Source organism: Helicoverpa zea, chromosome 1 (assembly GCF_022581195.2).
Source record: "Helicoverpa zea isolate HzStark_Cry1AcR chromosome 1, ilHelZeax1.1, whole genome shotgun sequence".
NCBI lineage: Eukaryota > Metazoa > Arthropoda > Insecta > Lepidoptera > Noctuidae > Helicoverpa > Helicoverpa zea.
This window is the reverse complement of record NC_061452.1, coordinates 553265-567703: the sequence shown is the minus strand read 5'-3', so window position 1 is coordinate 567703 and position 14439 is coordinate 553265. Positions and strand designations below refer to the sequence as shown.

Sequence of the window (14439 nt, the reverse complement as noted above, 5' to 3'; positions counted from 1 at the left end):
ACTATTGCAGCCAATAAGCCTGATATAGTGGTGATAGATCGATTAGCGCGCCGCGCGATGATAGTCGATGTCACCGTCCCGCATGTCGAGAACCTCTTGAAAGCTGAGAAAGAGAAACAAATAAAATATCGTGACTTAGCGCACGAGGTTGTCGCCATGTGGGATGTCGACACGGCTGTTATTGTGCCGATTGTCATTACGGCCAATGGTCTAATAGCCAAGAGCCTCGACTAACACCCCAGGAGGCTCTTGTTGGGCGGCTGGATCAAGGGATTGATTCAGAAGGCAGTACTCCTTGATACGGCGCGTATTGTGAGGAGGTTTCTGTCTCTGGGACCCTAACCACCGGTACCTTGGACCCTGTGTCCGATATCGGTGGCCATCTATTTTTTTATATTTTTAAATGTTTTTTTTATTTATTTTTTATAATCTAATATTTAAAAATATAAATGATATGTTGAAAGATAAATAAATCATAATACAGGCTGTAGGTGTCCTCTGCTACAGAAATAGTATTTTAGTCTAGGCATTACCTACCTACCTATGTATGATACTTTCTGGTGGATTAATGACTTGAGCGTCTCACAGATTTTAGGTACCTAAGTACCGAATTAAACAAAACATTAGGAATATAACAAATTGTAAGTTTAATTTATTCTAATTATGTATAAAACATGAAATTCATTAATATTCATTTTGCGTGTATATAATGCTAAATAAAAAGTTACCCTATGCAAATGTGGGCGCGTCATACGATTGTTGACAGCCGTAGAAAAGTTCACAAATAATTTTAATTGCGCTTGCATTTATTTGATTGTCCCGATGACGAGTGCTGACATCTCTAGCTAATCGAAATTAATAATGGGTGTCACTTCGTGTTTTGAAGTTATGGTTTATAATATAGTTGTATAAACAAATCTACATTCTTTACGTTGTGTTTAATGAAAAATAATGCCTATGAAAAATATACCTACAGTATAATAAGTTTAATAGGTATCATGTATTTTCATCGCAGTCTTAATTTCACATCTCTTATTCTACCCTTTCTTACTATCAACCCGAATCAAAGGATCTGAATCTAACTCTTCTATCTTCATAACAGCTTCTCTTCTCAGTTTTAAAGATTACTTTTACGACAAATTATTTACGTACTGCTAGTGCCATCTGTATTAAAATCAGGAAGCAGGAACATCACACATTTAATGACACCTACGCAAGATGGCGTTAGAAAGTTATAAAGAAATTATATTTAATTTGCAGGATATCAATTTTATCAGACGTTTTAATATTTAATGTTTTGATTTTCAATTATCACTTTTCTTAGAATAAGGATGTTTAGTTAAAACTTATCTATAGAAATGCGTTTAATTGTTAGGAACTGTTGTTTGTAGCATCATGAAGTTTGCTGAGCTGTGAGCTGACTTTGTTTTGACAGCAATTATGTCAATTTCCCAACAATTGTCATTTTCATTGATAAAATTGATCGTGTTGCAGGCAGGCAGCGAGCGCGTAAATACGGACAACGTAAATAGAATTATCGATTTTCGCCGGATATCTCATTTGTTTCACTAATCAATGCGGTGAAAGTTGTTGCGAATTAGTGTAATTTAGTGTCTCGATGTCCACACAGTCTAAAACTATGCCGATGTTAGACCTTAAAATGTATGTGAGGGTGGTCGCTGCCGTGTTTTCTGTGAGTAAATATTGTTTATATACCTAAAATACACCTTAATATTCTGTAAACAAATCACTTTCTACGTTACATAATGATGACAGCTATTGCTTGCATGAAATCGGTGATTGGAACATCCAATGATTTTATTACCCTCATATTTATATAAAAAACCATATTTACATTCTTATTAGACGTTAGATGAAAGGTTATTAGTAAATTTACAATTAATTAAGCCTTATTTAGAGTATACACAAATATACGACAGGAAACAGTACTTCTAAGTAGTAGTATTAATTCTGTTTATGGTATTTGTTCATATTGTTTGACTATATTAACAGTGGCTTCTTTAATAACTTATCAGCAGACAGTTCACATTGTGTATCATTAGTTTATGAGTTGTTAGTCTGGCAATTACACAGCAAACATTAATTTTATCATGTTACTGATCATATAATGATGACATATTGAATATAGACCTGTTCCTTATATTTGATATAACCGGGAGTTAGAATTTTATTGTTATTTACTGCTCTAACAAAACAGAAAAACTGAAGGCTAATAGTCAAGGAGAAATCCAGTTACTAAGCAAGAAAAACTGTTATCAACATGGAAAATTGTTCTAAAAGAGCATCTACCATAAGACATCCATTTTAATATTAAAGTAGATCAATATAGAAGTCAAATATGTTTTGATATGTGCTGGTAACATTATGTAGCTTTTTGCAATATTATGTCATCATAAATCATTTCCTAATATCATCATCCTAAAATATTAAATCTATGCCCTTAATATCATAGTTTACTAATGGCTAATCCTATAACTGCACAGCGATATTATAACCATAATACCCACTCATTTACTAATACTTTTTCAGATATCATCAGCTACAGCATTTGTGCTGGCACTAATACGCCTCCTCAACCCGGATCTATTTTACCTAGATCCTTTAGTAGGAAATGAAATAGGTAATGCGTTAGGTATACTATAATCCTCTACTTAGATTGCTAATGCATGCTGAGCAATGTTACAAAATCAGCAATAGTCAAGATAGTTATTGCTGGGTGCTACTGGAATACTTTTAACAGACCTAGCATATAAATGAAACATAGTAATATTAGAAAATTATACAACTTTCTAGAATGTAGGATTTATTGTATCATGATAATATAAATATCTGAAACTAACTGTCATGCTAAAAAATCCTGCTTTAGCCTCTGCCTATCGCCTGAAAATCTAACCACATACACCAACTTCAATATATCTATGTCCTCAACAGGTATCCACTACTTCATATCAGGTCTGATGATCGTGACAAGTGGCATAGGCTTTCTGAACAGCTGTGTGGTGATGAACCGCAGCGCAAGCCACAACACAGGTCGGAACATCACCACCTGGCTACTGCTGGACTCATTGTTCGAAACCACGAGGGTCGTGTATGTGTTTGTATGTGAAATACTGCTGAAAGGAAAGGGTCCTATGCAGTTATATGAGCTGTTGATCAGTGCCGCGCAATATCGTGAGTATGAATTCATTACCTATTGTTCAAACTGAATTTCAACATTTTTAACCCAAGTTACCATTCAGATATGAAACAACTGTATCTCTCATAGTTCTCTGTTAATGACATAAGTTGCTTTGCCAAATAAATCATCCTTACTATTAACTTAATATAATACCATATTGACGCAAAATGACTCGGCATAAAGTTCCGCCAAAGATCTACATAATACTTACTATTCAGTCAGCAACCCTCTGAACGGGTCATGCTCTTTATGGCTGAAAAGATTACAGGCCGTGAAAGGTCGCACCATTTCCAAGTAGGTCAAGGTTTATTGTCAACAACACACCTATGTTGGCTGAAAACATTAGGGTATTAGATAACCAAACTACTTTTTTAAATACTTTTATTTGGGACTTTTATTTTACGCAGTTTCGAATGTCCAAAATTCAAAAATCTAAGAATAAGCTGTTAAAGATTATGTACCCCAGTGGCGTAGCGTGGGGGGGGGGGCAAGGGGGCAAAGTCCCCGAGCGGCAGCTTTTAGGGGGCGGCAAAATTTACCCAATTAAAAAAAATATATATTGTTCGCAACTAGTATCTGCGCCGCTACATAAAACTGTGTGACAATAACAAAACATTAAATAAGAAAGTTTAAACTTAAAATTAATTATTGTTAAAATTTGGTACTTAAAACACACGTGACACTACATTTTATGTAATTTTGGTTTTGAGTCTTAAATAAAAAATAATTAAAATTTCGCGCTCGCTTCGCTCGCGTATTCAGAAACTGTATGCGCTTAATTTTGCATTTATCAACAAACAAAAAGTTAAGTACGTTTGGGCTAAATTTTACGTAATATTTGGTTTAAGTCCGATTAAAATTTCGCGCTCGCTTCGCTCGCGTATTGGGAAACTATATTATGGCCCTTATTTTTGCATTTGTCAACAAACAAAACGTTAAGTACGTTTGGGCTAAATTTTACGTAATTTTTGTTTTAAATCCGATTAAAATTTCGCGCTCGCTTCGCTCGCGTATTTAAAAACGATATGCCCTTATTTTTGCATCTGTCAACAAACTAAAAGTTAAGTAAGTTTGGGCTAAATTTTACGTAATATTTGGTTTAAGCCCGATAAAAGTTTCGCGCTCGCTTCGCTCGCGTATTCAAAAACGATGTGCCCTTATTTTTGCATCTGTCAACAAACAAAAAGTTAAGTAAGTTTGGGCTAAAGGACAATGGGCGATTCCGGTCCAAATGTCCACCACGAACGAGACCTATATGGATAGATAGCCCGTTAAATATAGAACAGTTTTTGTTATGAAAGTAAAAAAAAATATAATGCCAGAAAAAAGTTACAGCAAAATCAAATAAAACATTTTATAGATTTTTTCACTTTAATTTTTTCAATTACTTTTCGTGATGTTCGACTTCGTACTTTCTGTAACTTCTGACAAAATAGAATTGTTCATTATTAGAGAGAAGACACCACCAGTTACATCGAACTTTCTTAGATCCAGGCACCGCTCAGTATATTCAAGTCAAAGTCAAAATCGTTTATTGAAAATAGGCTAGATTCCAGCACTTTTTCACGTCAAAAAATACAAAATGACAGCACCCCCAAAACGCCCCCCTTTCACCACTTCCTAGTGTTATGGCTGGGAAGAAGAAGTGGTGAAGAACAAACTTCCCAGCAACACAGCTGTCTATTACAATTTAATTATAATTAAATTACAATTATACAATTCAATATTGGTCACAAAAAAAAAAAATATATATATAAAAAACACTTGTTGTCCACTTCAGAGCTGCCATCTGCGTGTATCTGTGAAATAATCATTAATGTTATAATAAGCCTTTTTAATCAGAATATCCTTAATTTTGATTTTAAAAGAACTGTCCGTTAGTTCTAGCAAATGAACTGGGATTCTATTATAAATGCGTATACAAAGGCCCACAAACGAACCGTGCACTTTATGCAATCGATAGTTAGATGCGGTTAATTTATGTTTATTTCTAGTGTTGAAATTGTGCACGTCACTTTTTTTACTAAATAACTCTATGTTTTGCCTTACATATATTATATTGGCATAAATATATTGAGACGCCACAGTCAGAACACCAATATCTTTAAACCTTTCCCTTAGGGAGACTCTAGTACCTAGTCGGTATATAGCACGGATAGCACGCTTCTGTAACACGAAGACATTTTCTATGTCGGCAGCATTGCCCCACATAAGAATTCCGTAAGACATAACACTGTGGAAATAACTGAAGTACACTAAACGCGCCGTGGCTACATCGGTGAGAGCTCTTACCTTTCTGACAGCGTACGCAGCATAGCTTAGTCTATTCGTGAGGCCAGTTATATGCTCACCCCAAGCACTTCTGGCGCCTCAATTGGTTAGTGATTTGTACATCCATCGGGCAAAATAATGGGCTGTTTATATGCAAATGTGTCTTACTCATCTTAGTTTTAGATAAAGTGCGGAAATGGAATAAAATAAAAAATAATAATTATAACATACAAAAACTACCGAAAATTAAGAATACATTTTTGGCTATAACTTTTTTTTGGCATTGTTTTTTTTTTACTTTCTTAGTGAAAGTTACTCTAAATTAAGTGGACTATTTAATTATATAGGTCTCGTTCGTGGTGGACATTTGGACCAAACTTCATACATTCTTGCCCAATCTCCTTTACGTAATATTTGGTTTAAGTCCGCTAAAAATTTCGCGCTCGCTTCGCTCGCGAACTTGGAAACTAATTAGACAAGTTTTTCTTTATTTGCATTTGCTTACCTACACAACTGCCGACATACGTTTAGCAGAGTGCTAATTTAGGTAAACCGATGAGGTGGTCCCCGGCAAGACAAACTTTAGATAAAGTGGTCCCTCATGACTAAAAGGTTAAGAACCACTGGTTTAGATAAACTTGAATGCTATAAGCAATACCTACCTAGATACAAGCCAAATTTCATGCTTAGGTATAGTTCCATGGAAACTAGTTTAAGTGTTAGTCCCGTAAATTAAATTAATTTGTTAAACAGTTTAAAGTAGCCCCGCTTTTTGAATTATTTCAATTTCATATATACTTATAGGTACCTACTTCGCTAGCCTGCATACCTAAAAGAAATTTAAAACCTTCAAGAAATTAAGTAACAAAGATATAAAAGAAAAGTCTACTTGAGAACCTCCCCCTTCTGCCGGGGCTGCGGGTTGTTCGAAAGAGTTACCGCGGCTCTGGAACATAAAAGGCCTTCGACGGAACACGACGATTTTTAGTCAGTAAGAGTCTGACACTCCCTCACTGCTGCTAACCCACAGCGGGAAGGGTCATTTGATGATTTTTAACGTCGATACAAAAAAAAATCTCTTTTTTTGAAGTCGGTTAAAAATGACAAACGGCCAGTAACACTTCTTAAAAAAAATACACGGGAAGGGGCGGCAAAATCGACAACTGCCCCGGGCGCCAGATACCCACGCTACGCCACTGATGTACCCACTTGTATGATGGGCACATAACAGCCACTTCCTCATCCATTATGGATATTATAATGTGACAAATGGGTTCATGAGTACTGATTTGTATACACTGGGCTGGGCGTGTAGGGAGCGAAAAGTTATTTTTATCTTACGCGTTAGGCAAGGCTTAGCCCAACTGTGGAAGTGTAACATATAATAAAGGATAGCAATGCTATATTTTACCATCCAGTTTTTCAAGACCTGAAATAATGTTGTGTATCTTCTTTTTTCAGTGCTGGACAGCTTTCTCTACTGTCAAATGATACTCAGACACTAGTACAGGGCGAAAATCTGTAATATAGGCGTTTGTATAGTTGCCATCCATAGGATGAACTCGTCCGCCATAGAGGCTGAGCAAGGGTTCGTTTATTTTACAAGACTTTATAGTAATCTTGTAAAAAGGTTAAATGCATTTAAAAGGGGAAGATTTCTTCTCCTCGTGTTAAACGATAGTTTTTGTTATTTTTTTAATTTAATGCGAAAGTCGGCACTGCTTGGTTTCTAGCAACAATTTATGAGGCAATCTATTTTTTGTAAATAATGTCGTTCCACTCTATTTGCTTATCGAGATAGTAAGTTTCCAAGCATTGCCTGCCGAGGACAATGTCCAAACAAGTATTATAAAATGTACCTATGATCATTCTGTTTTATCTGTGATTTTCGAATGTAACGAATTGAATCGGTATGAATCAAAGATTGATCTGATTTTGGGTCATTATGGCCTGTTTTTCTCTTAGGAAACCAAACATTGCAATCTCATTTTACGAATTATGTAACACAGTATTAATTTGATCTCACTTGCTGCTTTCCTCACGCTTCACGCTCTTCAAGCGCGTTTTTTATATCAGAGACAATAAACTATAACTATCTACTGTACTATACGAACATTCTGTACCTCTCACACTCCTTGCCAATATATAAATTTCTGAGTAGCATCTCCCTAAGAAACTAGACATAAGTTATTAGAACATTACTAGGTTTAAGTGTTAGATAGATGCTGTTTATCAGGCGCAGTCCGAAGATCCAAATATAAAATGTATTGCCCTTATTCATTTACTTAAAAGTTTAACCAATCAATTGCGTATCGTGGCGTATACTCATTTACACATTCAAAGATATGAAGGCAGGGTAGGTGTTTCGATATCTTCCAATAATCGTAAGAAAAGCCTTTTGTATTAGAACCCGTGTTTTAAATTCCTGTATAAGTTTGTGAATCTATTTTATCTGTGATTTTTCGGTTGTAAGATTATGTTTCGATTTTATTCAAAAGAAGAACCGCTCCAAAAAGGTTTTATAAAGTTATTGTGGATTGATTTCTAGAAATCTAAAGTACTAGTCAAACCTAAGAGATTAAATTGTTGAATTTTATTTTTGAGATTTAAAAACTGAAAGTTAGTGAATTTTCATTGATCATGTTGTAAAGATGTGTATACTTGTATAGATGCAGTCTTGACCGATTTGTAACTTCGTTGAACGAGAAATGAAATAAAGTTTTTTTATAATGAATTAATCTTTTTATTTCAGTGAGTTGTCTGTCCAAAAATATAATGCGTACGCAGCTATTCAACACTTGTCAACAGGCTACAGAATTACAAAGTGCACTTCCTTCGTACTCTAACAAACTATAATACAAGGCTTTAGGCTGGCTGCACACCTCGCGATACACTACATAACAAAATGTAGGTTTGACAAAAACTACTGAATTGAGCTAACGTCATTTCCATTCCACACCAAAGTCCATATCTCTCAATCAGTTCAAATTGGGATAAATATAAATGCTTCAGAAAATGAATACACTTGCAAACTTAAACATTACGCATTCCCTTAATTAATTTATACTTTCCTTGGTTAAAATCTAGCTAAGACGGCACCGTCGACGTGTACTTCGTATTTTTAAAGCATTTAGATTTATCCCGAAATCACATGGTAGTTTCAAGTTCATCGCAAAGTGTGCAGCCGGTCGTACATCACACAAAACACACGCTGAATATTTAAAGCGGCGTTGTACTCGTCCAACAACAAACTTACTAAACGAACGCTCAACGAAACTCGTCAACAACACTATACTGTTTTGTTCGATAATCAACCTTGTTGCTAATGTTATAGCGCACATTATTGTTTGTCCATATCACTTACAAAAATACTCTATAGTTACGTTATTTTTCTTAGCTGTTTTTCCACAAGTTTGTAATTCAGCGGTAAATTGCAGTTACAATGCATTGCAAAACATTTTCAACAAGGTATCATTTACACTCGAATGCCAATAAATAGCAAATTGTATCAACAACACTAGTAGGTATTGCTATTAGTCATCCATAATCAGCCTATTTATATCCTAGATTTGTAGTTACATTACCTAAAATTAAATATATAACTCCTTCAAAAATTAGATCGATTACAATATTAATTTCGCAAAATTTTAGTAAAAATTGAGTGAATACAACGAAATGAAAGTACCAAGCACGTGACCGCGATCAAGCGAATTTCGTAATTAAAATTATTGATTAATATAATGTTTACCCTGTACATTTTACAAAGACGAATGTTTTATTCCAATCATTTGATTTATAGGCCGGTTAAATTGAGCCAACAGGTTTCTGACTATCACTATTTCACAATCCAGGTGTAGTCACCGTTCACAAAAGTATACTAGTAGTAGTACTTAATGAACTATACGATTTGAGCCTTCCCATGTTACCTGCTGACTCGCAAAGTTTTCGATTACTTGCAAAATATAATTTAAGTTATGCCATTTCCAAAACACGAAAAGACATTAAAAGCACAAAATATGCTTGAGTAATTATTACATTTGACAAAAAGTTATAATACTGGTAGTACAATAGATTTGTTCGAATAATTAGTCCATGAAATGTCACAAAACAGCTTGCCTGCTTCCAGATATGTAGCAAAATATTAATCTTATAAGTAATTAATTGCATAAGATGAAGCCTTTACCTGAAAGCAGACGGCACGCAATTCATATTCACTTTACCCAAACACTACAGATTTCTTTCAACTTCAATGGCACAAAAATATATCGCCGATCTTTAAAAATTCATTGACAAAAGATATACTTCTAATTTACAACTATTGCTTGTAGTACGAAAATACTATGTTTTATTTAAATTTAATGGCACTTCTAAAACTTTTGTATCATTTAATTTTAATCGATGAAGTTGAACACTATATAATTTGCAAAGAGACATTTTACATGAAAACAGCTATCTATGTCCAGCTCAAAGTCACTCGTTATCGCTAATATTTCATAATATTTGCTAATTATTTTACATTATTACAATGTAGAAATGCATAAAATCTCGTGAGAATAGATTAAATACCCTTAGAGGGTATCGCTATGTTGTGTACTATGAGAATCAGACGGCACACGAAAATATACGGGAGTGGACCCGACACCCAGCCTTACCCGGTGCCCACACCTGAGCATGGGGACGAAGCAGACGATGTTATACACTGTAATCCCACTTTGAAATCGAGGCTTTATCGTTTACGACGTCCCCATACTCAGGCGGCCCACTTGAAAATCATGAATTCAAAATGTAACTTGTATTATAATTATCTTTCAATAAATTCATCTCACAACCCACTACAAAGTCGTAAACAATGTACAAATTGAGTGAATAATATTATCTAATTACAATATATACGTGTATATAATATGTTTGCGAGATACATCTGAGATCTAAAACATAAGGAACTTAATAATAACTGTTCGAACGCAATACATCAAAACAAACGAAACAGTTCACGTTCAAATTATTTGTTACATTACTAGTAATATCTACAAATAATATTGTCATGAATTTGATACAGTATTCTACAAGGCGGAGGTGTATTTTCTTTTCGTGAAACAATGTTGTTTTGGACGAGAAAAAAATACACTTGGCGGCCATCTTGTCTCTGATGTACGGTGGCGCCATCTACTCCGCGAGGGATATGTGTCGGCGTTACGTGTTCTTATGCTAGGCTACTTACACTAGTATAACAATCTACATTAACAAGCTACGCTATGCTAGGAGGACCTACCTCGGTTTGTGACACGCACATTGACGCATTTTATTGAACTGACCTTTATTCGCGTATTCGGATATACGATATCGGCAATTGGCAAAGATGTAAGTATTAAACTACAGTAGCTAGCACATACGGAATCAAATATTTGACACAGTATAATTTTTACCCGATCAAAAAGGCAAAAATATCAATCAGTTTTGTATTTTTTACTATAATAGCGATTTTTTTTTAATTTGGGTCGAATTTCATAAGGCCCATCACACGTGGCACGTTATTTGGCCAGAAGCGAGACGCGAGACGCGAAAAATTTCAAAAATATTAGGCCGAATCGATTCCTAGTCAAGAGAACTTTTAGGAACATCGTATGTCAAATTTTGGCACCTATTCAAAAGCACCTAATTGAATGAAGGCGATGTTGAGATGAATGATGGTGTACGTAGGGACAGTAACGCCGGTGTCCAGTGGTCAGGCGGCGCGGTGCGCTAGAAGTTCTGCTGGCGCTTGCGCTTGAGGTGTATGGCGTCGAGGATGGGCTGGCGCTTGCGCGTGTAGCGCGCGCGGAGCTGCTCGATCTCCGCCTCCATCTCCGCGTCCAGCCGCGACACCAGCGCCTCCAGCTCGCGCTCGCCCAGGTAGCCCAGCTGTAGGGGGAACCACCGGTCACTTTCGGTTCGAGAGGCTGCCATACGAGCAAGCTTCCAAATGTTAGCCAGCTCAAACCGGTTTCAACCAGTTGGTAACGTGGTGCAACCTGTGGACTGTGTACAGGTTTGTGCAAGCTAAACTATGGGAAAGCTTGCCCGTGTGGAAGTTATCTTTCACACACACGGCAATGCAAGCGCAGTCCTCCTGTTAGTACGGTGATTAAGAAATAACATGGACTGCCTGAAATTAGCTATGTGCAGTTGAGGCTGTATAGACAAAATTAGCTACATATATTTTGATCTTTAAATTTAAACTTTAACACTCATCAAATCAGGAGGGCCAAACTTGCAGTGCCCACAAATAACAGTCTCAAACAAACATAATTACAATTTTTAAATTGCAAAAACCAATTAAAATGTGAGCGTAGAATATCGTAATATATAACACATAAAATGTAAACTTAACACATTTTAAATAAAAATGGAGCGGTTAGTGACGCACACATTCGTTATTCAAACGATTTGTTATTGTTATTGTTTCAATTACATATACCATACTATTATTTAATCTTATCTAAAAAGGTTGAGCGTTTTTGACCGAACCTGTTTAATCAAACAAATGACGGTTACTGTTCATTTAGCTATTGAGTATCTAGTAGCAGTTTATTTCAGTTAGACCACACGTTATACCGCGATGGCGCTTACACAAATCGCTTTTAAGTCTTTTCCTTTCACGTTGATTTGAGCAGCGGACAAGTAAAGGTGTCATCTCGTGTTAGGGTGCGGAGTGGGACAATAGCGCGCACGATATTGTGAGAGACAAAATGAATATCTACTTAGTGCTGCATCATGGGACAAGAGACTGCAGCACACCCTTACGGTTTACGAATTTGCGTAGAAACAGTAACACGTAAAGAGCGGTCGGACACACGTGCAGTTAGTAACAGTAACAGTAACACGTATAGTATAATGTGCGGTGGCGGCACGGTCCGCTTACGTCGCTCGGGAGGAGCGGCAGTGGGACACACGTGCAGTTAGTAACAGTAACAGTAACACGTATAGTATAATGTGCGGTGGCGGCACGGTCCGCTTACGTCGCTCGGGAGGAGCGGCAGTGGGACACACGTGCAGTTAGTAACAGTAACAGTAACACGTATAGTATAATGTGCGGTGGCGGCACGGTCCGCTTACGTCGCTCGGGAGGAGCGGCAGTGGGACACACGTGCAGTTAGTAACAGTAACAGTAACACGTATAGTATAATGTGCGGTGGCGGCACGGTCCGCTTACGTCGCTCGGGAGGAGCGGCAGTGGGACACACGTGCAGTTAGTAACAGTAACAGTAACACGTATAGTATAATGTGCGGTGGCGGCACGGTCCGCTTACGTCGCTCGGGAGGAGCGGCAGTGGGACACACGTGCAGTTAGTAACAGTAACAGTAACACGTATAGTATAATGTGCGGTGGCGGCACGGTCCGCTTACGTCGCTCGGGAGGAGCGGCAGTGGGACACACGTGCAGTTAGTAACAGTAACAGTAACACGTATAGTATAATGTGCGGTGGCGGCACGGTCCGCTTACGTCGCTCGGGAGGAGCGGCAGTGGGACACACGTGCAGTTAGTAACAGTAACAGTAACACGTATAGTATAATGTGCGGTGGCGGCACGGTCCGCTTACGTCGCTCGGGAGGAGCGGCAGTGGGACACACGTGCAGTTAGTAACAGTAACAGTAACACGTATAGTATAATGTGCGGTGGCGGCACGGTCCGCTTACGTCGCTCGGGAGGAGCGGCAGTGGGACACACGTGCAGTTAGTAACAGTAACAGTAACACGTATAGTATAATGTGCGGTGGCGGCACGGTCCGCTTACGTCGCTCGGGAGGAGCGGCAGTGGGACACACGTGCAGTTAGTAACAGTAACAGTAACACGTATAGTATAATGTGCGGTGGCGGCACGGTCCGCTTACGTCGCTCGGCGAGGAGCGGCAGGAGAGAGACGACGTGCAGTTGACTTACGAATTCGAAGTTGCCCTCCTCTACAAAGGCGCGTTGGAAGGCTAGCGCGGGGTTCGGTTCCGATTCCGCTTCGCCTTCCACACTGGAAATGACAAAAACACAAAAATGTTTAAAGAAATCTGCACACAAAGACATAATCGCGCCTCGACACAAGCGGGTCCGACGGACGGCAGGCAGCTGCTCAGTCGCCAGCGTACCTGTCGTGAGTGTCGGCGGCGGCGCGGGGCCGGGTGAGGGTGCCGTTGGCGGCGACGTGGTTGACCTCCTTCTTCTCGAAGTGCTCCAGGAAGAGCGGCCGGTACTTCGGCCGGTTCGTGTCCATCGGGTCCGTGTCGTGACCTGGGAAGAAGTATCCCCAAAACAAGCGTGAAAACACGGGAAAACAGATAGTATACTATAAATGCAAAAGTGAATTTGTTTCTCTCACCTTTGAAATTACAAAAGCAAGTACATAGTAGATGAATACTAACGTTTCATAGTAGCGAGATCAGCATCAGGCTCGTTGATGACCATAGTGCCGAGGTCTGCAGCCAGGTCTGCCGTGGCGTCTCTCGACGGCACCAGAGTACCGTCCCCTCGCTGCTTCATTGTCGCGTCTTCGTAACCCTCGCCCTGCAAAAAATATTTATACATTTATGAGTATAGCTTGATATAGTTCTAAGATTTTGTTTGCATTTAAAGAAAACTTTTTGCTATTGAAAATGCTCTCTAGTCTATCAGGTTTAGTTCATCATCATAAAATGTACGACATTAAATGTAATAATTCGAAAGAGTTACCTTTGCCCAACACAAAACTGCAAAGTTTTACAAAAAAAAATATTGCAGAACTCATTATAAGTACTATAAGAAACTCACCGCAGAAAAAGTCTTAGCATTATTGGTGTGATGCTGCGCGTTCCTGAAGACCTGACTCTCCCTGATCTCCCGCGCCTCCGCTATCATCGTGCTGAGGATGCTGGGGTGCTTCGCGTTGCCTGCGTCAGACGCTACGGTCACATAACGCCAGAACGTCAGAAACAAAAAAAACATAGAAACCTCCCTTTTTTAAG

At 38.1% G+C, this 14439-nt stretch overlaps 2 protein-coding genes across 10 annotated transcripts in view; one reads left to right on the top strand and one right to left on the bottom strand.

Moving 5' to 3' along the window:
• The first annotated feature begins 1433 nt into the window (after positions 1 to 1433).
• On the top strand, positions 1434 to 8204 carry LOC124631521. 2 transcript variants are annotated; one of them, XM_047165965.1, is made up of 4 exons: positions 1434 to 1693; positions 2551 to 2653; positions 2953 to 3192; positions 6932 to 8204. In XM_047165965.1, the coding sequence occupies exons 1-4, from the start codon at positions 1619 to 1621 to the stop codon at positions 6973 to 6975; spliced, it is 462 nt and encodes a 153-aa protein (XP_047021921.1). In that variant the 5' UTR covers positions 1434 to 1618; the 3' UTR covers positions 6976 to 8204. The 2 variants fall into 2 exon arrangements, with proteins under 2 accessions (XP_047021921.1, XP_047021929.1); XM_047165973.1 differs by having other exon boundaries at positions 1436 to 1693; positions 2551 to 2641.
• The window catches only part of LOC124631471 (serine/threonine-protein kinase 3), a 23713-nt gene continuing 17463 nt past the window's right edge, over positions 8190 to 14439 (bottom strand). For 3 of the 8 annotated variants that reach the window (XM_047165940.1, XM_047165884.1, XM_047165901.1), the window contains exons 7-11: positions 14246 to 14376; positions 13861 to 14002; positions 13588 to 13729; positions 13342 to 13472; positions 8190 to 11371 (exon numbers count right to left, since the gene is read on the bottom strand). In XM_047165940.1, the coding sequence (XP_047021896.1) occupies positions 11196 to 11371; positions 13342 to 13472; positions 13588 to 13729; positions 13861 to 14002; positions 14246 to 14376 (722 nt within the window). In that variant the 3' untranslated portion in view covers positions 8190 to 11195. The remainder of the gene's footprint in view (positions 11372 to 13341; positions 13473 to 13587; positions 13730 to 13860; positions 14003 to 14245; positions 14377 to 14439) is intronic. The other 5 variants (XM_047165894.1, XM_047165907.1, XM_047165916.1 and 2 more) reach the window with 3 other exon arrangements.

Bases quoted from the DNA above. Each gene is read 5' to 3' on its own strand.
- LOC124631521 (XM_047165965.1), top strand. From the start codon at position 1,619: ATGTCCACACAGTCTAAAACTATGCCGATGTTAGACCTTAAAATGTAT. The intron at 1,694-2,550 runs GTGAGTAAATAT...ATACTTTTTCAG, and splicing joins TGGTCGCTGCCGTGTTTTCT to ATATCATCAGCTACAGCATT. The intron at 3,193-6,931 runs GTGAGTATGAAT...TTCTTTTTTCAG, and splicing joins GATCAGTGCCGCGCAATATC to TGCTGGACAGCTTTCTCTAC.